Source organism: Triticum aestivum, chromosome 3B (genome assembly GCF_018294505.1).
Source record: "Triticum aestivum cultivar Chinese Spring chromosome 3B, IWGSC CS RefSeq v2.1, whole genome shotgun sequence".
Lineage (NCBI taxonomy): Eukaryota > Viridiplantae > Streptophyta > Magnoliopsida > Poales > Poaceae > Triticum > Triticum aestivum.
In genome coordinates, this window is record NC_057801.1 from 849,083,516 (window position 1) to 849,107,607 (window position 24,092).

Genomic DNA, 24,092 nt, shown 5'->3' on the forward strand with positions numbered 1-24,092 from the left:
CTAGGGTCAAATAATAGTGAAGTATTATGTAGTCGACGTTCACATAACACCACTAGAGGCTAGACATCATACATCTTATCAAAATATCGAACGAATACCAAATTCACATGACTACTAATAGCAAGACTTCTCCCTTATCCTGGGGAACAAACGTAACTACTCAAAAAGCATATTCATGTTCATAATCAGAGGGGTAATAATATGCATAAAGGATCTGAACATATAATCTTCCACCAAATAAACCAACTAGCATCAACTACAAGGAGTAATCAACACTACTAGCAACCTACTAGCACCAATCCCGGACTTGGAGACAAGAATTGGATACAAGAGATGAACTAGGGTTTGGAGATAAGATGGTGCTGATGAAGATGTTGATGGAGATTTCCCTCTCCCGGTGAGAGGAGCGGTGGTGATGACGATGGTGATGATTTCCCCCTCTCGGAGGGAAGTGTCCCCGGCAGAACAGCTCTACCGGAGCCCTAGATTGGTTCCACCAAGGTTCCGCCTTGTGGCGGCGGAGTCTCGTCCCGAAAGGTTGCCTTCTATTTTTTTTCTCATCGAAAGACTTCATATAGGAGAAGATGGGCGTCAGAGAGCCACCAGGGGGCCCATGAGGTAGGGGGCGCACCCTCGTGAGCAGGGTGTGGGCCCCTTGGCCTTCATCTTTGGCGACAATTTTTATTTATTTATTTTAAGATATTCCGTGGAGTTTCAGGACTTTTGGAGTTGCGCCGAATAGGCCTTCAATATTTACTCCTTTTCCAGCCCAGAATTCCAGCTGCCGACATTCTCCCTCTTCATGTAAAACTTGTAAAATAAGAGAGAATAGCCATAAGTATTGTGACATAACGTGAAATAACAGCCCATAATGCAATAAATATTGATATAAAAGCATGATGCAAAATGGATGTATCAGTGCACAAGGGTAAGGTTCCCGGAGTCTACGACGACTGGGAGGAGTGTCGGAGACAGGTTCACCATTTCAGCGGTAACAGTTACAAAGGGTACACCACTAGGGCGGAGGCGGAAGCTAGATACGTGCCTATCTAGCGAGAGAGAGGAGGGAACGTTGGAGGAACTGGATGAAGACCAGTTTCATCGCGATGATGCTCATCGTGATGACCGCAGCTCTCTTCTATGTGATGATAGTTTAGATGATCGATATCGACTTGTAATGTGAAGACAAACTCGCTACTCACGGTCTCGAGACTTGTAATGTTCTAACTTTGTTCGCTATTTTAAATTTGGAGACTAATATGATGAATTGTATTCGGAGACTAATCTTCTATTGTATTCGATAAATCTGCTATTTATATGTTGTGCTGTCTATATTCTGTGCAGTAATATGTTTTTTAACCTATGCAAATATCAGAAAAGAAAAAAATCCTAATATTCATACTAGTGGCGCACCACTCTGCACTTTAGTGACGCACTACAATAAGCACACTAGTGGCGCATTATCTACACGGTGCGCCATTAGTAAGCCAGAGCACAAGGTAAATATGGCCCCCTGGGAGGCATAGTAATGACGCACCGTGTGACATACTAATGACGCACTCCTTGGTGCGCCACTATTGTCTGCTATACTAATGGCGCACCAGGGGTGCGCCATTCATATTAATTACTAGTGGCGTGATGCTAGTGGCGGTGCGCCATTCGTATTAATTACTAGTGGCGCGATGCTAGTGACACACCTGTAGTCCGCCATTAATGGCCAAAACAGGTGTGCCATTAGCAAGCCTTTTCCTAGTAGTGTTGCTACGAGGACGATGACTGGATGCTGCGATGGCGCCCAGCTGGAACCGGCGGCGAATGCGAGTGGTGACGAGCCGGCGGCGCTTCGAGGTGGGGGCGCTCTCGTATCCATAGCGAGCAAGGTTGTTGTAGGGACGTCAATTGCAGAAGAGGGATGTTTCTATTTTTCGTAAACGACAATTCGTTTTCTTAAGTCAATGGTATGGTATGAATAATTTTAATCATGCGGTTGCTCGGACTGGCCGAAAGTTTCGTCCGGCACGCCGGCGCGTAGTATTCGCCTTTATCTAACGATATCTTCTATGCAAAAATATTACACTGTAATGCCATCAAAGGATTTGCCTAACAGCCGCGCGCCTATATATAGTGGGAACGACATATATATGGGAAATTTGTACCTTTATGTAAATAAACTTTTTTGAGTGGTTCAAAATTTTAATTTTAATTTATTTTTAAATATCGTTCAGCTTAATTCAAATTGCTTCAAAACTGCTGGCATGTGCATTCGTACTAGGGAGCTGAATTTTCGAAGTTACTTCATGTGTGGTGCACATAATCCTACCAGGATACCTTAAAATGATTTTTCACAATTCGTATGACCAATAATTAGCACACCTACAATTCAAATTTGAATTACTTTTTGAACTCAGCCGTAACTAATAAACAAAACAAATTTAGCAACAAGCCGAAGGAAATGGTCATCTCCCGGAATTAGCCATGCCACTAGTTATAGTTGTTTTTTTTTAATGTGGTGGTGAAATTTTCCAATGGACTTGTTGTACTTCATTCTCAAAAAAGCCAGTTTTGGTTATCAAAATCATTTGATAGAATTTGGAAGGTCTGGTTGGATATGTTGTTTGTCATGCCAATATGAAGCTATGTGCCCATATTTGGCAAATTATAACGAAGTATGACATGGGTTTGGCTATCAACATGGCATCTGGGTAGAAAATCAAGTTAAATCTTACATGATAGCATATTTTATGAAGGTTTTGTTTTACCAGTTTACCATATTACAAGTTCGGTAGTTTTTCCTGAGAACTAGGTCACATAAAGGACTCCACGCGTAAATTTTCCATTTTTTCAATTTACTTTGGTCTAATTCAAAATTAAGTCAAAACTTTGGCAAGTGTCCTATAGGAAATACTTGGCAAAGTTTCTGATTTGCCGAATATTTTTGGTTTGCTGAGTGCCGAATATTTTTGGTTTACTGAGTGTAACACTCGTCAAAGATTATGTTTACTGAGTACTCTTTTTTTTTTGCCTAGTATAGTCTAAAAAAAACTCGGCAAAGGTCTTGTTTGCCGAGTTCCGAATTAAAAAAAACTCAGTAACAGTTGGATATAGGAGAACGTGGCGTTTTCCGGTAGTGACGACGGCTTTAGTTCACTATTTGTGGGCAGTTTGTGGAGATAATCTGATTCAAATTCTATTTTTATCCATACAGCTATCTGGATCAAACCGACATAAGCAATTAGGAACACCTACTAAAAAGGCAAACGACAAGACTCGCTGGTATTCTTTTGTTTCTTCGAAGTATTGAGAGCTACGGCCAGAGTTTACTCAAGATAACATACAAATATGAGATCACATGATATAGCATAAATCCATCTGAATTGAATGAGAGGGTAATTCCAGGAGATGTATAACTGGGAACATTTTGTGTAGGCGTCCTTGTGCTCCCTTCATTCCAGATCAATATCCATTATTGATATTCCATGACTACATCCTATGACAAGCCTACACAATTTAAACGCTCTGGTTAATTTTTTAGAAGGTGTCGAAACTTCAGTATAGCCAAAAGCTAGCAGGTCAACTAATATTGATTTGTTCCTTCTCCATAATTTACTGAAGTCCCTTTCACAATTCTACATATCTAAATTCAATCTGTTTAGGAACTATTTTGATACCAAAAGAATTTGCCAAAAAAATCTGGGTTAAAGGATTTTTTTTTCATCCAGAACTTTGGAGAAGATAGTACATATATATCTAATTAAGCCAAAGTTAGTTTTTACTTGTACATTGAACTTGTTATTTCAAACAAAGAAACAGTGTAGTTAACAAGACAAAATCTTAACAAGAAAATTCATTACCTTCCGGAGTCTGTAAATCCAACATGTCTAGGGTCCTTTCGAAAATGCATGTAGGTCTTCTTAAGCCTGTTAGGGGCAGAAGCCCATAGTTAGTTGCATCTTCAAACATAATATAAACCATATCATTCTGTCAAAAATATAATATAAACCATATCATATGATGTAGGCATATGTATGCGAGTGTGTACACACATTTGGAGGTTGGTTGTACCAAACTCTCTAAAAATACGTACCCTATCCTCGGTAGATAACGTGACAAAATTATAAGATTATGAATACATTCTCACAGTAAGGTTGTAAGGAAGAACAATATTTTTTTCATGAAGATAGGGCAGAAAAGCAATTAGTATATGAGAAAATTCATTTAGTTGTACTTTTCAGGCTTGTAAATGTTCCGTTGCACGGTAAAAATAATTTTGGGTCAAAATTTGATGTCTTGATTAATTGCAGTATCAAGGCCAATCAAACCAAATGCAAATCATGCATTATTCAAAATTGAGTAGTACTCCCTCCATCCCAAAATAAGTGTCTCAACTTTATACTAACTCTAGTACAAAGTTGTACTAAGGTTGAGACACTTATTTTGGGACGGAGGGAGTATGTAGTACCAGAAAGTGGACTGGACTGAACCCATCGACTGCATGCATGTTGGCAATGGAAAGACAACTCGATCACTCTTGTTTGAAAAAATAAAAAACAGATGTGGTACATACCTGTACGTATTGCAGTCCCAGACACGAATACTACCGTCACTTGAAATGGTGATTAACACCGGTTGTGTTGGGTGGCAAACGGTAGCAATTATGTGTTCTGTGGTTTCTGCAATCTGGAGTGTGTGGACATGTTCTTGTTTCAGCATATCCCATATCTGATTCAAAACAACAAATAGGAAAAGACATACATATGGAGATTATAGTCGCATATACATAGATGTATGCATATGGATTAATATTATGATATTGAATTCAGAACGCGATGCCCTCACTAATGCAGCCTCGCCGTCAATAGCAGCAATGAAATGCCGATCACCAGCGTATGTGAAAAGTTGGCTAGTCTCGTAGTCTTCTACTCCTTTTGTTGTGGCAATGGGATCGGGATGACCAATTCTCCACGCCTACACATTTCAAGAACATAGATAAAAATCTTATTTATTATCCCCAGTAGAGCAGCAACCTCACTGACAAGTAGCACTTCACTAAAGGATCAAGATCAAGATGGCACAAAGAATAACCACCCTCTTTAACTGGGCCAAGTCAAACGGACATTGGGGATGCAATTCTCCACTACTACACATAGGAATGCTAATGGAATAGGAACAGGTTGATAAGCAAAGACAAACCTTGACTTCCCCATCCTTGTCAAGGGCAGCGAAAATGCTACTATCCTTGGGGTTAAACATGACTTGTGTCACGGGTATAGAGATGTCAAATATTCCGGTACAAGACCAATTGCGGTTCCAGTCCCAAAGCTTCATCGACGGGGGATAACCACAGGTCAGCAGGAACGGACGAGTTGAGTGAACAGCCAATAAAGTGACACCTAAACGGTGAGCTCTGAATTCCTTGACTAGGTCCATTGTGGGATACATTCGCACATCGACGAACCCATTTGGGAGCCCCATTACAACCCATGACTTTCGAGTGATGAATTTTGCAACCACATCTTCAGGGCCCACCTTTCCACCTTCCAGATTAGACCATGACTTCCCAGGTAGAATTCCCATTATCCCATTGGTCTTCCAGTTCCAAATGTGAATACGGTTTCCATCTTCAGTGATTAGCACCCTGTACATTTTTTAGGAGACATAATTTCATCATAGAGAAATGCTTGGACATATACTACGTATGCGTGTAGAGTACATACGCCCTACACGACTTGATCGAGTTAAAAAAGTATGTATAAATTACTCACCATGGCTCCCTGGGATGCACATCTATGGATCTGACATGCATAGTTACTTCTTTTCCGAAGCCTATATCATTCGTCACTAACTGATACAACCACAAAACTAATAATCAAACCTTAGAAAATATCTCCCTGCAAAAAAAAGAGAATATCTAACTAATGATCTATTTATGCCTGGCATATACTTACAGCTCGATCGTTATCCTCAGATATGACCACGACAGCAGTCAACATAACCCGGTGCAGTTTGAACCCCAGCATCTCCTGAGTTACCTTGATTTCATCTTCGATGGACGCGCCTTCGTCAAAAGATAATGTTGATATCTGCTGATTGACAACGTCCACATCGGTATCTGTGATGAACATCAGTACCTCGAATTTTTCAACGTCTAAGGGAGGATCCTTTTCAGCTTTCCTGGACAATGGGATAGCTACTGTATACATTGGCGACATAAAGCCACTTAATCTACCGTGGTACCTATTCGGAACTTCAGGTATAATCATAAACCAGACTCCAGCATCTGTGTGCTTGTTGGTAAGGCTGATTTCACAATGCATCTTCCGGTTTGGCACGAAGGGGAACCTGAGCTCGAGAGGGTAGAAATCGACCAGCTCAGTCCCAGGGAACGCAGTGGGGGCGACCTGCATGCATGAATTATTACGTAACCGACTGTACATGACGAACTCAATCAAGTTGAGTTGGCATATATACAATTTGTGGAGTTAGAATTTACACTGATAAACCTTCGTCAAAAGTGAATCATACGCACCTTTTCTATGGAAGACCATGGAATCATGTTCTCTAGATCATTCAGGTCACGAGTTACTTCATGTATGGTTGGTCTGTTATGTTTGTCAGGGTCCTTGCAGTTTAGAGCTATTTCGGCACACTTCCTCGCTCGTGGGCAGTCTATGTTGTCTAAATAATCATCCAGCTGCAATTTAAGTTTCAGCAATCAGTAAAGCATAACGAAGTACACAACATATATACACATGTATTGCAGATATTTGGTAGGCCATGATTGATTGACAACAAGTGTTAGTTTAAAAAAATATACATAACTCCTAGCTTGTAGTACAACAAAGCACTGGCCATTGGTATTTTTTTATCTCAAATACGTAAACAAAGTACGAAAAGCTAGATGCCCAGGCCCATATGTCCAGATGACATGGAAGCTGACTCAATGGACAACTCTTCCTGATATTGAGTATCGGAGATACAACATGAAAGGTGCAGTGCGACTAGCCACATCTATTTGGCAGAATTTGACACATTTTATATAAGTATAAATTTGACATAATTCAGTAAGCCCCCAACTAATATGCTTATGAGCTTCCCACGAGCGCATTCCAAACGCATCGTCCTAACAAGTGGGTCCACCTTGTAGTTGGTACAAAAATAGTACAAATTTGGATAAACTCATCAAGAGGTCACTCCTAATGGATAAAATGTGGCAAAAAGATAAATATACTAAATGTTGTCATAAGATCACAATTAGGGGTTCAAAATGGACTATTTTCTATATAACGATAGTACGAATGAGTAAAGTTTAACATCATTCAAGAAAGCCAACCAGTGTCTCCTTACACTATTAAGATCTATCTTGTCAATCCCTGTTAATAGTTCTATGATAATAATGCCCAAAGCGTATACATCTGACTTTAATGATATTTCTCCTTTGTCTATGGTTTCTGGTGCAATATATCGCCTGCACTGACAATGGTGAATGTCAATTTGATGTGTCATTGGACAAAGCAAATTTAACAAACAGAGAAGAGATCGTTTTAGCTTACATTGTTCCAAGTATGTTTTGAGTAATAATAGATTGTCCTTGATCCAAGTATCTGGATAAACCAAAATCTGTTATTTTTGGCTCCATTTGAGCATCCAACATAACATTTTCAGGTTTCAAATCAAGATGGTTAATGAGTTTTCCATGAAGAAAGTGTAACCCTTGACAAATTCCTCTAATCATTTGGTACCGTAGAGGCCAGTCGTCTCCTTGACATTTGTCTGCAAAAAGAAACAAAAGAACGTCCAGACTAGGTAATATATTCTCCCTTCATGTCCACGAGCTTTGCTCGTGGGTTAAATATCGAAAATGTCCATAACAGCGTAAAAGTATTAAGAAATAATTAATTAACCAGATGAGAAACTAAGTATAGGAAATTAATCACAAGGCAATAAAGTTATTGTTGAATTAATTATATGATAAATGATGAATATTCAAAGTTGGATCATGTCCAAAAATAACTAACTTACTCGGGTCAGCAACACTTATGAAGTACCAATTTATATTTAAGTGATAAATGAAGTTGTCAGACCTACATACCTCCTTGAAGATAATGCTTAATGTTTCCGTTAGGAAGATATTCAAAGCATAGCAACTTCTGTTGCGCCTCTCCCAATACATTTTTTCCATTGAACTCAAGCAATTCTCCCTGGGATTCTGAACAATAGCCTAAAAATCTTACTATATTCCTGTGCTTTGCCTTTTTCAAACACGTGATCTCATCTAGAAATTGCTTTTCAGGCAAAGCATGCAGATTCAGTAGCTTCTTCACAGCAACATTCCCATTTCGTAGAACTCCCTGCTTTGCTCATGGTAGCATCGATATGAGCATTTTGCTCAACTACTGTAAAAATAAACCATTTGCGAGGCAATCAAAAACAGGACAACCATACCTGGTAAACAACTCCAAACCCACCACCACCAATTTCATTAGAAAAATTGTCTGTAATGGACCTCAAAAGACCATAGGATAGCTTGATAGGATCTACACTTGCATCACTCATTATGTGCTCCAATGCTGCCACTTCACTTGCTTCGTCATCCATCTCTAATTAAAAAAATATCCATTCATATAAGAACAAGTGCGGAGAAATATATATTCATATCTTTAGACAATCACATATATATATACTCCTGGGTGGGTGTACGTTCTCCCATATTCAATATACCTCATATACAAGGGTATTATACCTCTTTATCATTCTCAATATACCTCATTAATTATTCTAAGATACCTCAATACATGTAGTACGAAAAAAAATCATCGAAGCCCTTATTTTTCTAATATACCCTTTTACATACGGAAAGCAGTATACATGATAATAATTGAAGGTATATAGACTCAAATGAAATTTTTCACAAAACTCACTTTGGGGTATCTAGTATTCAGTAATGAAGTGCTAGCACTGTGCCCGTGCGTTGCAACGGATCCAAAGTAGAATAATACTTGTTCACAAAAGAAAACGCTCTAGTTTTGATATACATATATCACTAAAAATATATTATGTTACACTCAAAATATATTCCTCATACTGTTTTGACGAGGTGATGGAGGGATGTAGTTGGTTTCAACATACTAAGGGGTTTTCTGCAAATTGAAGCAGAGAAGTGAGCTATTGTTGTAAAAAGACCACAACTTACCTCACAGCCGTTACATGCAGATCCAATGGTCAGAAATGACGGATGGCAGACACACCATCATCACCAACTAATCCTTTTATAGGAGTAGAGATATTAAAGTAATAAAGAGGTATAACTGACTCAACTTTGTGGTATATTGGATGTGGGAGTACGCACATCCAATACCATCGCATTTTTCTATATATATTGTTTGTTCATTGTAGAAAATGTCATAAACTACTCCACTGAAACAAGGGAGTCCTACACCAAAACTCAAAACAGATACTTCTCAACACATGACAGGAATGATCAAACTGTCAAAAGGTATTGAAACCTTTCTAGGGACGATATCTTTATATTTATTGAAGCATCGTCGGAGAGTATTTTGGCGACGTGATCTATGGTGCAAAGTTATGTAGCCTGCTCGAGCCAGCGCGTCAACCTTTAGAAGTCCTCTTCTTTGGAAGGAAGGTGCATCTTAAGGCCAAGATATGTGGCATTGAAAATGAAGCTTTGATTGAATGGAAGGTAATAGAAATAAGAGAATGGATCGTTTAAACATGGGTTTTTATCATTTCTGCCACTATGACCAACCCCAATCTCAGTTGTACCATTTGACTGATCGGACTCCAATCTTCCACTGCTCCGTTACAACACTTTTCAGTTTTGCCATTCCGCCATCTCTTCACCGTTAGTCTATAATCAGTTTTTCTATTTCAGATTCTCCACCCCTTTCTCTTAATTTTATATCTCACTAATTGGTTGTACCTATATGTTATCACTTGACAAATCCAAAGCAATAGTTCACCACGCGGGCGCCTCCTGCCGCCAGCAAAATGCCACTCCGTGGTGTCTCCTTAGAACAGTTGTTTATTAAATTTTGCATCATGTGGTTGGTTAGTAGCTTACAAGGGTAGCAATAGATAGTGCAGTGATATTCCTATCTCCAGTTAAAATCGAAACCTCCATGCCTACATGTGAAAGAGATTCTATCACTTCTGGTACCCTGTTTAGATTTGACTTATTCGGCTTTGATGCCTAGCTTTGTCTAGCTTTGAACAATGAATAATATGTGGGTGTATACATCAACCAATGTAAAGGCTGATATTATCCTCCTTTCCGAAAAAATTACTATTGTGCTAGCATTCTCGTATACTAACTATCAGTTCTCAAATTCAGGCTAACTCAATTCATGCATACCAGAGAATACTTGTTAGAACAAGTGATGATATTTGTGGAGATGTGACTTTGTAGAAAGTACATTGTCCAACTCTTTGTCGGTAATCAAAACATTAAACTGTCAACACCTTTGACATATTAAATGTATTTCATACTGCCCCAACTCTTCAAATGGCAAAACTGATTATGGACTAGCGGTGGAGAGATGATGGAATGGCAAAACCAAGGAGTGTTGTAACGAAGCAGTGGTAAGATTGGTGTTTCCATCGGTCAAATGACAAAACTGAGATTGGGGTTGGTCGTCGTGGCAGAAATGATAAAAACGCTTTAAACATTGCCTAGAGCATGTCGAGGATAGGCAATATAGTGCTCATTAAGGCCATGTACAATGCAAGGTGCTAAGCGAGGTGCTTACAGAAATAAACCAAGCTTTTTCATAAGCACCAACGCTTATTTCTATAGGAGAGGCTGCCTAGTTAGGCATCTGTCTAGTATGCATAAGCACGAGGTTTATTTTTCTAGGCACCTCCATAAGCACCTTGCATTCTACATGCCGGTGAGCTTTTCATGTTGTACCTGCCTATACAGTGAGCCTGGAAACAGAATCAGCACGCCTCACCATCATCCGACATGATTATGGAGTAGAACAACGATGTTCTACAAAAGAACTTGAAAGATTCAATGTAGGGCATCAATGAGAAGTTTGAACAATAAAAACGTAAGAAGCAATAATTGTACATGCATGCTGATCAAATTACAGTGGTATCATACAAACCCAAATACAAGTCAGAGTCAGCGTGGCTGAATGACGCGGAGGCGACGCCTCACGTTGGCATCGAGAGGTCTCTCTCCGCCGCTAGCTCGTCCTCGTCTTGTGCCGGCAAAATGCCTGCATCTCTAGGGTCCTGGTTCTCATGTTTGTCCGAGGATACTATCAATGGGATGGTGGATGACTCCCCAGGGATTGTGGTGTGGGCTTCCCCTCGCCGTCATCCCGGTTCTTGGAGCGAAGGTCCCCAGCATCAGGTATGGCAAACTATTTTTTCAAGGATGTAGCGGTTGATAGCTCTAGTTGTTCTAGATTGCGGCTCTCGTCGCCGCCACGGACTACTCCTATCTCAGACGACGAGGTTCTGCGGCGCTCTTCCTCGTCGCTGGTGGGAAGGCGTGGCATCCGGATCGATAAGTGGCATGGCCACCACCACGACCTCGCTTTACACCGCCACTGGTCCTGGGTCAGTTCATGTTGGCTGAGCTCTCCTAGTCACCGGCGTCCGATGCTCCATCGGCAGTGGTCGTCCATCTGCCTGGTGCGGACACAACTGAAGAGGTTGGATCGACCTCCCTCTACCAGAGTATAACTAAAGAGACGTGAGTAAGTATGCGAGATGTGTTGACTTTGGAATTTAGATTTAATTTAGCAGGACTAAGCAGACTGGGGGCATCCTATATCTGGAGCCATCTTAAAGCCCTGTTTGGCATCAAAGTATATTTGTTAGCCATGCGTTGGAATACTGTAGTTTAAAAGAAAAACTTCGATTTAGAAAAAAATGATCTACCAGAGCCTAAATGTCTGTGAGATACTTTTCTTGTCTAAGATTAGCGACGCTGAAAGGATACAATAATACAGGCCGACATGTTTACTTGATGTTAGCTTCGAAATTTTAGAAAGACCGCAACCATTAGACTAAATTTGCTAGCTGACCATGTTGTTAGAACAACGGAAAAAAACCTTCATGCAAGGAATAAAGATCATAGATGGGTTGGTGATCCCGCAAACGGTCAATGAAAAGCACCGGAGAAAAACAGCCCATATGTAACACAAAATCACATCCACACTAGGCAAACATCAAACTATGAGTCAAAAATAGAATGTTTTATACCTCCAATCGGCCTCAGCTGCTACTAGTTCTCCAAGGAATCTGCAATTAGAACAGATGAAAAAATCAGCCAAAAATAGCGTTGTATGGCTGCTAGAAGGGAGGGTTCAGTAGAGAAGAAGAGGGCCAAGAACGTCACCCGTGAGGTTGTACGCCACCGCTGCCGTTCACCCTCCTGCCACCGCCGTTCCCCTGACGTCGATCTAGGGTTAGGGGCGAGCTTAGAGAGGAGGTGATTCGTCCTGGTGATTCAGATTCATTAATGAAGACTAACAAATGAAGACTAACAAACGACCTGCAAAAAAAAAACTAAGCATTTGAACTGTATATGAATGAAAGGAGAGCAGCCTGGTCAACCTTTTAACGGGGAGACGTTCATTCACCTGGTGATTCGTCCGTTGGTGATTCATCCGTTATCCGACGGTTCCCAGCGTACCTAAGCAAGCACACGATCCGTGTGCTCCTTTCTAATTGGTCAGAGGGAGGATATAGATGACGCTGGTTCTATGCCAAATTGGCTTGTGCTTGTGCATAGAGGTAGTCCGTGCTGATACCTCCAGAGAGCTTCTACCTCCACGTCCAGCTGTGCCTCAAAGCAACAAAACCTTTCAAAAACATCCACTTATATCATTTTTCTTGTCTAACTAAAGAGTACTTCCTCCGTTTCTAAATATAAGTCTGTTTATATATTTCAGTACAAACTATACACAGATATATATATATAGACATATTTCAGTGCGTAGGTTCACGTGTTTTGCTTCATATGTACTCCCTCTGTTACAAAATATAAGAACGTTTTTAACACTACACTAATGTTAAATACGTTCTTATATTATGGGACGCTGTCACAAAATATAAGAACGTTTTTAACACTATACTAATGTTAAAAACGTTCTTATATTATGGGACAGATATATAGGTAGTTTATATTTGGAATCTCTATTTACGACACAGAGGGAGTATAAAGAAAGGGTGTGTGCTCCTTATTAGGCAATGCTCGTTTTTAGATATTATTCATCTGCAGTTGAGCAGGCAGATCGGCCACGGTTGCTTGAGCTTCACGGGCATTCTGCATAGTGTTTATCTAAACAAAGAAAGGTAATATGGACACTTATAGAGTACATTAAGCATACCAATAAGAAAGCACTCATTCGATGTTACTCCAGTTATAGAGTACATTAAGCATATCAATAAGAAAAGCACTCCTGCCTCAACTTGTTTGGGACAAAAGGCTTAGTAAAAAAAAAGATGCATTCGTATTTTGTAGTCCATTTGATTTGAAATGTTTAGAAAGACAAATATTTGGGAACGGAGGGAGTAACAATCATGATTTGAGTAGCTCAAGGAATAATGTAAACTCTGGCTGCTAAATTAGCTAGCTACTCCAACCACAAAAGCCCGCCACGCGTCAGCAGCCCCAGGTGCTGGGGTTTTTTTTAGGGGGGAGGGGGGGTGTTAGGGGTTTTGGAGGGCTTAGGGGTTTCAGATTGTGTTAGCTAGCTACTACATATAAAGAGAATTGACCTCTCTTTCTCCATGCTTGGTCGACATACCTTTTTTTCTCCGTGCTTGGTCGATGCTAGCTACTACATACGTTGACCAAGCATGCAGAAAGAGAGGTCACTTCTCTTTATAGGTAGATATGTAGTAGCTAGCATCGACCTTACTACTACATATAAAAAGAAGTAACCTGTTTCTCCGTGCTTGGTCGACGCTAGCTACTACATATAGAGAGAACTCGACACTATAGTAAGTAACTGAAGGAAATCATTAATTACACAAGATCGTCATGAACATATATATAGACAGAACAACAAGTTTTCGTATATCTATCCGACGCTAGCTACTACATATATACAATATATAACATCCCTCACATCATCAAGCACCAATGTCTCATTCAATTTCCGTATGGCATTCTCCCTTTTCAGATATGATGTGGTTAAAAAAGAATTCCGCCAATTCCTCTTGAATAACTCGTATGCGATCAGTTGGTAGGAGTCCATCCCGCATCCGCCGGATCTAATTTAAATAAGGAGGTCAATACATACATATGAATGAAACTCAACACAATTGAATGTAATAAAATAAAATTGTGAATCTTGTTTACGTACTTCATATTGTTCGTCGGAGTAGCCCTGCTCAGAGGTATTGGTGGCGAATGAACTCGCAAACGTACTATCCACATAAATTATTCCCGCCTTCCTGCCACAAGCAATTTACGAGAATTGAGTTCAATCAAACTGAAAATCAAGCATGATAACGGTATTGATGAAAGTAGAATCAATGAGAGATGTGCGGAACTAGCTAGTACTACTTACTTTGGGGCGTGTTGCAGCTCGTTTTTCAGACCCGGAACCATTCCGATGACTGTTTCCATACCGCCTGCCTCCCGTTACTGCTGCACCACCTTCAATCCAACAACAACAGGCTAAACTTGCATGACATGCCGGTCGCAGGCATGACTTGACGTCTCCGTATAAGACGCCATACATAGCATCCGCCGGTAGCACGTCCACCGGTGGCTTCATCTCCCGATGACAGGCACTGCCCGACAACTTTGAGAGAGGCTCATGCGTCAAATGCAGAGCCGCATCGAACCCGGTCTGTTGATGAAAGGGACGTCCCATACCGCCACCAGCCTCAGAAGGCCGTCACCATCTCGAGATCCGAACTCCGAGTCGCCCACACGACCCCGAAGTTTGCCGCCAGTGATGAAGAGGGGCCGCCGCCCCGATTCCGGGCGCTAAAGGAGCACCCACCGTCGCGCCAGCCGCTGTCATCGCCCATACAACGGCGACCGCCGCCACGATCCCGCATCAAGCGCCGTCGACGCCGGAGGAAGCTCCAACCGCCACGGCATCCTGCACCAAAACAACCCGGGACTTGTCGTCGGCAAGCACATGCACGCCTAGGGGTTCGCTCGCAGCTGTGCGTGCCCGGCTTTAACCAGGAAGGACCACCACGGACGCGGCAACCTTGGCTCAATTCAGCAAGGAGGAGAGAGCGGAAACATGGGTTGGCGGCCTTCATTAGCAAGGAGACTCGTGGCGGTGGTCGTCGTTGCCGAGGCAACTCATGACGAAGGCATAGTTGATGAGGGATCTCCGGGCGGCGGCTCGCTTAAGTGAGTTGCAGGGTGAGGGGGAAGGCGAGTGCCTCGTCGCGGCCAACAAGATCACCGGAGGCAGGGGAGTCGCGGGCTCGGCAGCGGGGGTGTTTGTGGTATCGGCGGCGGGTGTGTTGGGGCTCCGCGGTGGCGGGGAAAAGTGCGGGAGGTGTTGGGGAATTGGGCCGAACCAGTAAGGGCATTTCTGGTGTTGTATGTGTTTTCACGGAAGGGCAAACCGGTCATCCGCCACTTTGAAGCGGGCTGCGAGGAGCAAAAGCCCGAATTTTCAGTTGCAGCTTCTACTTGCTGCTGCAAGCACTGCATGGAGCTAGTTCTGAAACAACCCGTTTGTTAGCTGTAGAAGACAATGAAAAGAGCCCAAACAAACACATCCTTACACTTGGGATCCGCCAAGACTCATCAGCTTTGACTTACACCCTCTGTCATACACCGCCTTGATAGTTAATACTCCCTTCGTTTCTCTTTTACTTTGCATACAAGATTTGTCTTGAGTCAAATTTTATAAAGTTTGACCAAATTGATATAATAGAGAAGTTGATTCAATGATGCATCTAATGGCGGCGTCGATTTTATATTGTGAATGTTTATCTTTTTACTATAATCTTAGTCAAACTTTATTATGTTTAACTTTAGATAAATTTTATATGCGGAATAAAAAGAAAATAGATTCAAACTTCATAAAGTACTCAGTAGTAGGTGTGACTGAGACTTATATTAAATTAATGGTACCACTTGTTTATCGTGGCTTCTTCCGCCCGTCTGGATCTGGTGGGCAGAACCAGGACACCACCGTTGAATTCCATAGCTGGCTGGCTAATCTCCGCCGAGCTGAGCTGGGTGGAGAGATGCTGCGGAGCACCTTGCCGCTGCACCGGGTGACGGCGAAGAACAAGGAGGCGTGGAGGAAGGAGGCGTCGAAGAAGAAGGTCCGGATCCTGGGCAGGGCGGTGCTGGTCAAGAGCGACGTGCTCGACCTCGGCGACTTCCACTCCTCCCTCCTCGACGGCGCCCAAAAGTTGCTCGACAAGGACGACGGCATCTGCTTCCACCTCGTCAGCGCCACCCTGCCAGACCCCAGTAATTAAGCGCTCCGTTCCCCTCTCTTCCTTTTCCCTCCTCCCTGCATTTTCTTGTTGTCTGGGTTCTGCGAGCGGCAGGTCAAGAGCAAGAAACAATACAAAAAAGAAAAAGGAAAAACAGCTCGCGGATTTATCTCTCGGCTGAAACAGCCAGATCGATTGATCGAATAATGCGTTGATTTTTGTCGCAGGCAAGGGGAATAGGGGATGGGTGGGGAGGCCGGCGCACCTGCAGGAGATGGTGGTGACCAACAAGTCGACAGCGGCGGGGGAGTCGGTCTTCACGGTGACGTTCGACTCCGACGAGTCGCAGGGCATCCCCGGCGCCGTCATCGTCAGGAACAGCCACCGCTCCGAGTTCCTCCTGAAGACGCTCACCATCGACAGCGTCCCAGGCAAGAGAACCGTCGTCTTCGTCGCCAACTCCTGGATCTACCCAAACGATGACCGCGTCTTCTTCGCCAACGATGTGAGTACAAATCCATTTTCCATTTTCACCACCTTCAACCCAAAAATAATATTCTTCATGTCTGGTCTGCTACACCCAATCATACTAAAATAATTGTGATGGATCTTTACCAGAATTGGATCCTAGGCAACTCTTTTTTACTACCCCAAAGAGAGGGGGTATTAGTTTTCATTATTTTGTAGCCATTTTGGATAGTTTGTAAATTACTTTTATTAATTCTTAAATGATAAAATAAAATTTAAAAAAATATTTGCCACAGATGAAATGCGTCGGCCGGTTGGGTGCGCCGGGTGGACAAGAGCTGGTAATTGTCCACGGTGCCCGTTGGATCGAGTTACCCTTAAGTACTAACCATCTATTGGGAGTTGTGGGAAGAGAGGAATGCACAAATCTTTCGTAATAATGCCATTTCCATAGGAGTCATTGTTGCTAGGATTAAGTAGGAGACCTCACTTTGGATCTCACTTTGGATCATTGTGGGAGTGAGGCATTTGAATAACGTAATGCTATCTTAATAAAGAGCTGATTCAGATAGCAAGTTGATTGCATTCAGATAACAGACCTCACCTTGTATTTAAATATAGCAAGTTGATAGCTAATCCCCCGCGGCTGGAGGCTCTCCTCGCACGACGCAGCTGCTGAGGCGCGATGCGGTGGCGGGAGCAGGGCCGGTCTGGACGTGGCTGCAGGTGGACGCAGTGGCTGCATAATATTCTGAGCAAACCTGGCCAAATGGGCCAGCCCGGCACGGCACGGCCCGCCCTGAGATAAACGGGCCAGGCACGGCACGGCCCGCTCAGGCACGCGAACTACTCGGGCCGTGCCGAGCCGGCACGCGTGCTGGCCTTCGAGGCCCAGGCACGGCCCCTGGCTATACGTGCTGGCCCGTTGGCCCGTATGGCCCGAGGTAGCCCGCCGGCACGAGGTGGCCCGATTTTTTCAAAAAAAGCACGTCACATGGGTGGTGCAGGCTGCAGGCGCGCTCGTCGGCTTAGGCTGGTCACAATGGGCAAGAACATAAGCTAGTAACTTACACACTTCCCTAGACTATGTTACTACCTCCATAGTGAATAGGAACATCTATGTAGTGTCATACAACAATGTATTTATTAGGTTATAGACTCATTGTTTCTTGAAGTGTGTGATGTTCCGGTAACTTAGCTAGTTATCACAAACACCTCTCTCTTCATTAAATATGTGCCACACAAGCAAAGTTGTATTAGAGTGTGTGATGTTACTCCTAAGTTCCTTCCCATTGTGACCAGCCTTATGCCATCGATGCAGGCATGCAGCAACGCAGGGCTGCAGCCTTCATGCATGCATGCATGCACGTCTCGCTTCGTTTTTTAGTACATGTTTTCGTTGTACCTGGTATGTGGCACTAGCACGATAGCAACAGTAGGTTTTGCTACGTTTATTACTTCCAAAGAATTTGTAGGACGTTTATTACATCCAAAAAATAAGAAGAAAGTTTGTATGTCAGAAAATAAGTATAGAAAGTTGAAAAAATATATGACAATGTGTCATCATGTGGGATAAATTTTGAGCTTTATTAAAGCATGCCTCATTAAAACCTTCCGTCCCTAAGAAGTAAAAGAGTACAATGCCATGCTCAAGATAAAAAAACGAAAATTACAAAGAGTACAACTACATGGCTTGGTGCCCTGCGGCCTGCTCGTCTGTCTTGTCGTGTTTCTGCTTATGGCGATGAAGGTGGCCGATTCCTCCGTTCCCCAGGCTCAACAAGATTCCACATCTTTTGCACTTAGCTTTACGCACGTTGACACCATCCACCACAAATACTTCTTCATCAAAGTAGTTCCAGACGGGCGAGACTCTTCGTTGAACATTTGGAGCATCCATGTGTTGAGTGTGGAAATGAGATGGGGTTTGAGTGTGAGAAATAAGAGGGGGTAGGAAGCCCTTTATATAGCCAAAAAACTTACTATCTTTACATGGGATGGCACGTTAGGCACGCTAGGCACGGTAGGCACGGTAGGCACGTTAGGCAAAAATAAGTCCAAAAAAATAAAATGAGGAAAGTGCCATCATGTGGGATAAATGAGGAAAGTGCCATCATGTGGGATAAATCTCGAGCTTTATTAGTGACTGCCTCATTAAAACCTTCCATCCCTGAGAAGTAAAAGAGTACAAAGCCACGCTCTAGATTACAAAAGGAAAAGAAAATTACAAAATCATAAGAAAATTACAAAAGGAAAAAATATAAAGACCTAATTTGCCCTACAATGTTCAAATATTCAAAAATGAGACAAAACATACCTAAACCCCTCTAAACCCCCCTAAACCCCTCTAACCCCACACTAAACCCCACCCATCGCTGCCACCGGAGGAGGGCACGTCACACGCTCCCCCCTCGCTCCTCCCTGACCAGATCACCAGACGAGAGACGAGCAACGGTTCTTTCTGCTATCGATGGAACCCATCCCGTGCCGTGCGTGCCGTGCCGTGCTGGGCCATGCTCGTGCCTGGCCCATTACTGTGCGTGTCGTGCCGGGCATAGCAGCCCAGGCACGGCCCTAGCCGGCCCACGTGCCAGGCACGGCCCACTTCGCCTCGTGCCGTGCTGGCCCATGACGGGCCAGGCACGCGGGCTTTCATGCCAGCCCATTTAACAGGCCCGTTTGGTCAGGTTTGATTCTGAGCAGTTCAAATATTCGGCCTAATTTGGAGTTTCAGCATCCGGATGACCCAAAAGTGCATGTACAGCCCATGTTTAAATACACGCTGCAATACAAGTATTTCTTAAGTGATGAAAATGACATAGATAGATGTATGAGTAAGTTAGAGTGGCATTTTTCCAAGTGGTGAAAGTCGTTGCGGCATAGATCCAATTAATGGCAAACTGGAAATAGATACTAGGAGTACGTAGGAGTACTCAAGAAGAAAAGATGCCAAATTGCCAAGTTGATTTGGTACAGACAAGCAACTTCCAGGTTACTATTATTTGGTCAGATCCATCACCTAAGCTGTAAAGTTGCTGTTGCTGGGTCCGGGCCTAGTCTTTGGGTCAAGTCAACGGCTGGCCTTTCGTTGTGTCAATAATGCCTTGTTAGGAAAATGTAGTGCATAGTAGATATCCTATACGTCGCATAAAATTCATATTAGCATGAATGAAAAAGTAAGCTTTTTGAGAACTTCGGTCCTTTGATTGTCTGCTGATAGTAAAACATTTTGCTTGGCTGATCGATTCAAAATGACCGACCGAGTGCTGTGCCAGGCTGCTGGCTACCTTCCCTGCATGCTCAACAACTCCTTTCCGACTAATTCTTAAGTTTTTTCCTAAGATAATGAACTGATATTACAAGTTACCAGTAACGACGAAGATTGTAAGTTGCAAATGCCATCAACTTGCTATCTGAATAAGCTTCTGGAATCTCTGGATCCACAACTAGCTGTTAGATCTTAAAAGCAAGGTGGCAACTTTTCTACTGTTTACCAAAAGGAACAGCTTTATTTAACTGTTCCCCTGATGATCAGAGGAATGGGAGACAGAAATACGAAACCGTTTTCAGAAATAGTATATCACAAATGACACACTTAGTTATCTATTTCTCACTGGTTAATTAGTAGCATTCTCATTTTAAATCCGTGAGCACCTGCTAGAGGTTTGGGGACTGAGTAAAACTACTCTATTGTTTTTTGAATCTGTCACCTCATTTTTCTTGCTATTTTGCAGACCTACCTGCCCAGCAAAATGCCCGCACCTTTGGTGCAATACCGGCGAAACGAACTCATCAATCTCCAAGGCGACGGTACAGAAAGAGAGTATAAGGAGCATGACCGTGTGTACCGCTATGACTACTACAATGACCTGGGAGAGCCAGGCAGGGGCGAGATGTATGCACGGCCGATCCTCGGCGGCAGCCAAGAACTTCCATATCCCCGCCGTGGCAGAACAGGCCGAGGCCCAACAAAAACAGGTGAGTTTTGGTGTGGTATATCTTCAACTATGCACAACCATGTCACCTTGCAATTGGACTCATATTGGGGGTTTGATCTTGTCACCAGACCCTAGATCAGAGAGCAGAATTCCTCAGTACAAGGTCATGAACATCTATGTCCCACGCGATGAGCGCATTGGGCACCTCAAGTTGTCTGACTTCCTTGGGTACTCTCTCAAGGCCATCACCGATGCTGTTCTTCCGATAATTAGGACCTATGTTGACAGTACACCCAAGGAGTTTGATTCGTTTCAAGATATCTATGATCTCTATGATGGTCTTCTGAAATTGCCCATTAACCAACACTCAAAGGAGCTCAAGAATAAAATCCCCCTTCATTTTATTAAAAGTGTTTTACCATCTGTTGGTGACGACTTCCTAAACTTGCCCCTTCCACATGTTATCAAATCAGGTAATCAGCTGTGTGCATGACTTAAAACGGCCATCCCTTGTTTTACATTTTATACTTCTTGCAATTTATTTTCTTAAATTGTAGATCCGTATGCTTGGAAATCAGATGAGGAGTTTGCACGTGAGATGCTTGCAGGCATGAACCCGGTTTGCATCAGACGTCTGACGGTTAGCACCTACATATGACATTTAAAGAAGAATAAACCATCTCCTCATAATCGATTGAGAATTCCTCATTTGTTTTCTATTTTATGACCACAGGAGTTCCCTGTAAAAAGTACTCTGGATCCAAGTGTGTACGGGGACCAGTCAAGCACAATCACTGAAGATCAAATTCAGCAGAACCTGGAAGGCCTCACAGTGACACAGGTGTGTTCAATGAATCATTGAGCTATTTTGTGGTCAAAAAAGGAAATTTCATTGAGCTGCAAATTGCTAGTGAACCGCATATGGAGAGATTGATTGTCCTAACAACCATGTATTGTGCAGGCAATGGAGAGTAACAGGCTCTTCATTTTAGATCACCACGATAACTTCATGCCATTCCTTGACCGCATCAACAAGTTGGAAGGCAACTTCATCTACGCTTCAAGGACCCTGCTGTTCCTGAAGGCCGACGGTACGCTGAAGCCCTTGGCCATTGAGCTGAGCCTGCCGCACCCTGATGGGCTTCAGCATGGCGCAGAGAGCAGGGTGTATGTTCCGGCTGACGAACGAGTTGACGGCCAGATCTGGCAGCTTGCCAAGGCTTACGCCTGCGTCAATGACTCTGCTTGGCATCAACTAATCAGCCACTGGTATGAATGATGAGTATATGTAGATTCCAATTGATACCAAATTAGTGCTGAGCTTTTATAGTGTTTCTCTAGGTTGAACACACATGCGGTGATGGAGCCGTTTGTGATTGCGACGAACCGGCAACTGAGTGTGGTGCATCCCGTGCACAAACTGCTGAGCCCACACTACCGCGACACGATGAACATCAACGCCATGGCGCGGACGGTGCTCATCAACGCTGGCGGCTTATTTGAGCTGACTGTCTTCCCAGGAAAGTACGCGCTCGAGATGTCTTCAGTAGTGTATAAGAAGTGGAAACTCACCGAGCAGGGCCTCCCCGACGACCTAGTCAAAAGGTAAAAAGAGGAGCTCATTTTTTTTAGCGTGGAAGAATATTTGACTGAAGATGGATTTCGCTTGCTTGTTTGTGTGCGCATTGCATGCAGGGGCATGGCTGTGCGAGACCCGTCGAGCCCATACGGCATCCGTCTGCTGCTAAAGGACTACCCGTACGCCGTGGACGGGCTGGCGATCTGGTGGGCAATCCAGCAATGGGTGAAGGAGTACTTGGGCATCTATTACCCCAACGACTGCGTGCTCCAAGCTGACAAGGAGCTAAAGGAGTGGTGGAAAGAGGTCCGCGAAGTCGGGCACGGCGACCTCAAGGACGAGGACTGGTGGCCCAAGATGGAGACCGTCGAGGAGCTGGCCAAGACATGCATCACCATCATCTGGGTGGCGTCGGCCCTGCACGCGTCAGTCAACTTTGGGCAGTACCAGTACGCGGGGTACCTCCCAAACCGGCCGACGGTCAGCCGGCAGAAGATGCCGGTGCCCGGAACGGAGGAGTACACACAGCTGGAGCGTGGTGACGAGGAGGCCGACAGGGTTTTCATCCACACCATCAGCCAGTACTTGCAGAGCATCCTCGGCCTCACCCTCATCCAGACCCTGTCGAAGCACTCGTCGGACGAAGTGTACCTCGGGCAGCGCGACACGCCGGAGTGGACGTCGGATGCCAAGGCACTGGAGTTGTTCGAAAGGTTCGGCACACAGCTGGTGGAGATCGAGGAGCGGATCACGGCGATGAACAAGGATCCGGCGCTCAAGAACCGGAACGGGCCGGTGAATATGCCGTACATGCTGCTGTACCCCAACACGTCGGACCTCACCGGCGATCGAGCCTGTGGGCTTACTGGCATGGGCATCCCCAACAGCGTCTCCATCTGAGCCTCCGTCGTCGGTTTGTTGTGTCGCGCAGTGCACTGCGTTTCTTTCTTACAATGTTGTCATGTCGTCAAACAAAGAATAAGTAGTATTGGCCCCCGATTATTTTTTCTGTAATTTCCAAACGTTCAGATAACTTAGGTACAAAAATTCCATGGTAACTTTGAGATTGGAGGGGGGAGGGGGGGGGGGGGGGGGGGAGATTTGTTGAAAAACATACCAAACGATAACTTTCGTTCAGAACATACCCCGGTAGCTTCTGCGTAAATAACATAGTAATATATGAACCGTGGAGCTGATAACTTATGTACAAACACCCGCAACAACCTTTGACCCGGGAAAAAGTTGTTGTAAATATACCTCTAACAATCGCCGTAACTTATTTAACAAGGAAAAAATTGTTGAAAAACATACCCCAGTAACTTATGTACAATAGCACGGTAATATATGAACCGGAAACCCGATAACTTAAGTAGAAAACACTGTGATAACTTTGACCTATGGAAAAATAGTTGAAAATACAGATGGATCTGGGACGTGAACAACGGATTAACGTGAACAACGGATCCATCCGTCGATGAGTTCCTTAACACGACCTTGAATTGTTTCCAAATCTACCATTAGCTTGCTTTTTTCCGAAATTGGGCGCTTTATTACTTAAAAGGTTTAAGCATTACACCCGGCCTACTAAGATACACATAGCCAACAAATTCCTCACGACAAGTCAAAATAAAAGAAGGCGAAATACGAAGAAGAATATTTATATGACGCCTAAATCGTAGGTAGCCAATCCTAAGATCATGCTG

The 24,092-nt window shown here is 43.5% G+C and overlaps 2 protein-coding genes across 5 annotated transcripts; one reads left to right on the forward strand and one right to left on the reverse strand.

Moving 5' to 3' along the window:
* Positions 1-3,276: 3,276 nt before the first annotated feature.
* On the reverse strand, positions 3,277-12,551 carry LOC123072900 (uncharacterized). Of its 3 annotated transcripts, none has more exons than XM_044496569.1 (15): positions 12,368-12,542; positions 12,232-12,270; positions 10,968-11,005; positions 8,443-8,597; positions 8,090-8,348; positions 7,551-7,770; positions 7,345-7,465; positions 6,527-6,691; positions 5,946-6,398; positions 5,763-5,842; positions 5,191-5,635; positions 4,837-4,965; positions 4,565-4,719; positions 3,852-3,917; positions 3,277-3,498 (listed from the first exon to the last, which is right to left on the reverse strand). In XM_044496569.1, the coding sequence occupies exons 3-15, from the start codon at positions 10,978-10,980 to the stop codon at positions 3,444-3,446; spliced, it is 2,316 nt and encodes a 771-aa protein (XP_044352504.1). In that variant the 5' UTR covers positions 10,981-11,005; positions 12,232-12,270; positions 12,368-12,542; the 3' UTR covers positions 3,277-3,443. The 3 variants fall into 3 exon arrangements, with proteins under 3 accessions (XP_044352504.1, XP_044352505.1, XP_044352506.1); XM_044496570.1 differs by having other exon boundaries at positions 10,925-11,005; XM_044496571.1 differs by lacking the exon at positions 10,968-11,005 and having other exon boundaries at positions 12,368-12,551.
* A 3,586-nt stretch (positions 12,552-16,137) lies between these two features.
* LOC123072903 (probable linoleate 9S-lipoxygenase 4) lies at positions 16,138-23,447 on the forward strand. Of its 2 annotated transcripts, none has more exons than XM_044496572.1 (9): positions 16,138-16,438; positions 16,632-16,909; positions 20,607-20,850; positions 20,939-21,283; positions 21,368-21,450; positions 21,544-21,651; positions 21,772-22,079; positions 22,152-22,415; positions 22,506-23,447. In XM_044496572.1, exons 1-9 carry the CDS (start codon positions 16,207-16,209, stop codon positions 23,287-23,289), a joined length of 2,646 nt encoding a protein of 881 aa, XP_044352507.1. In that variant the 5' UTR covers positions 16,138-16,206; the 3' UTR covers positions 23,290-23,447. The 2 variants fall into 2 exon arrangements, with proteins under 2 accessions (XP_044352507.1, XP_044352508.1); XM_044496573.1 differs by having other exon boundaries at positions 21,389-21,450.
* Positions 23,448-24,092: the final 645 nt, after the last annotated feature.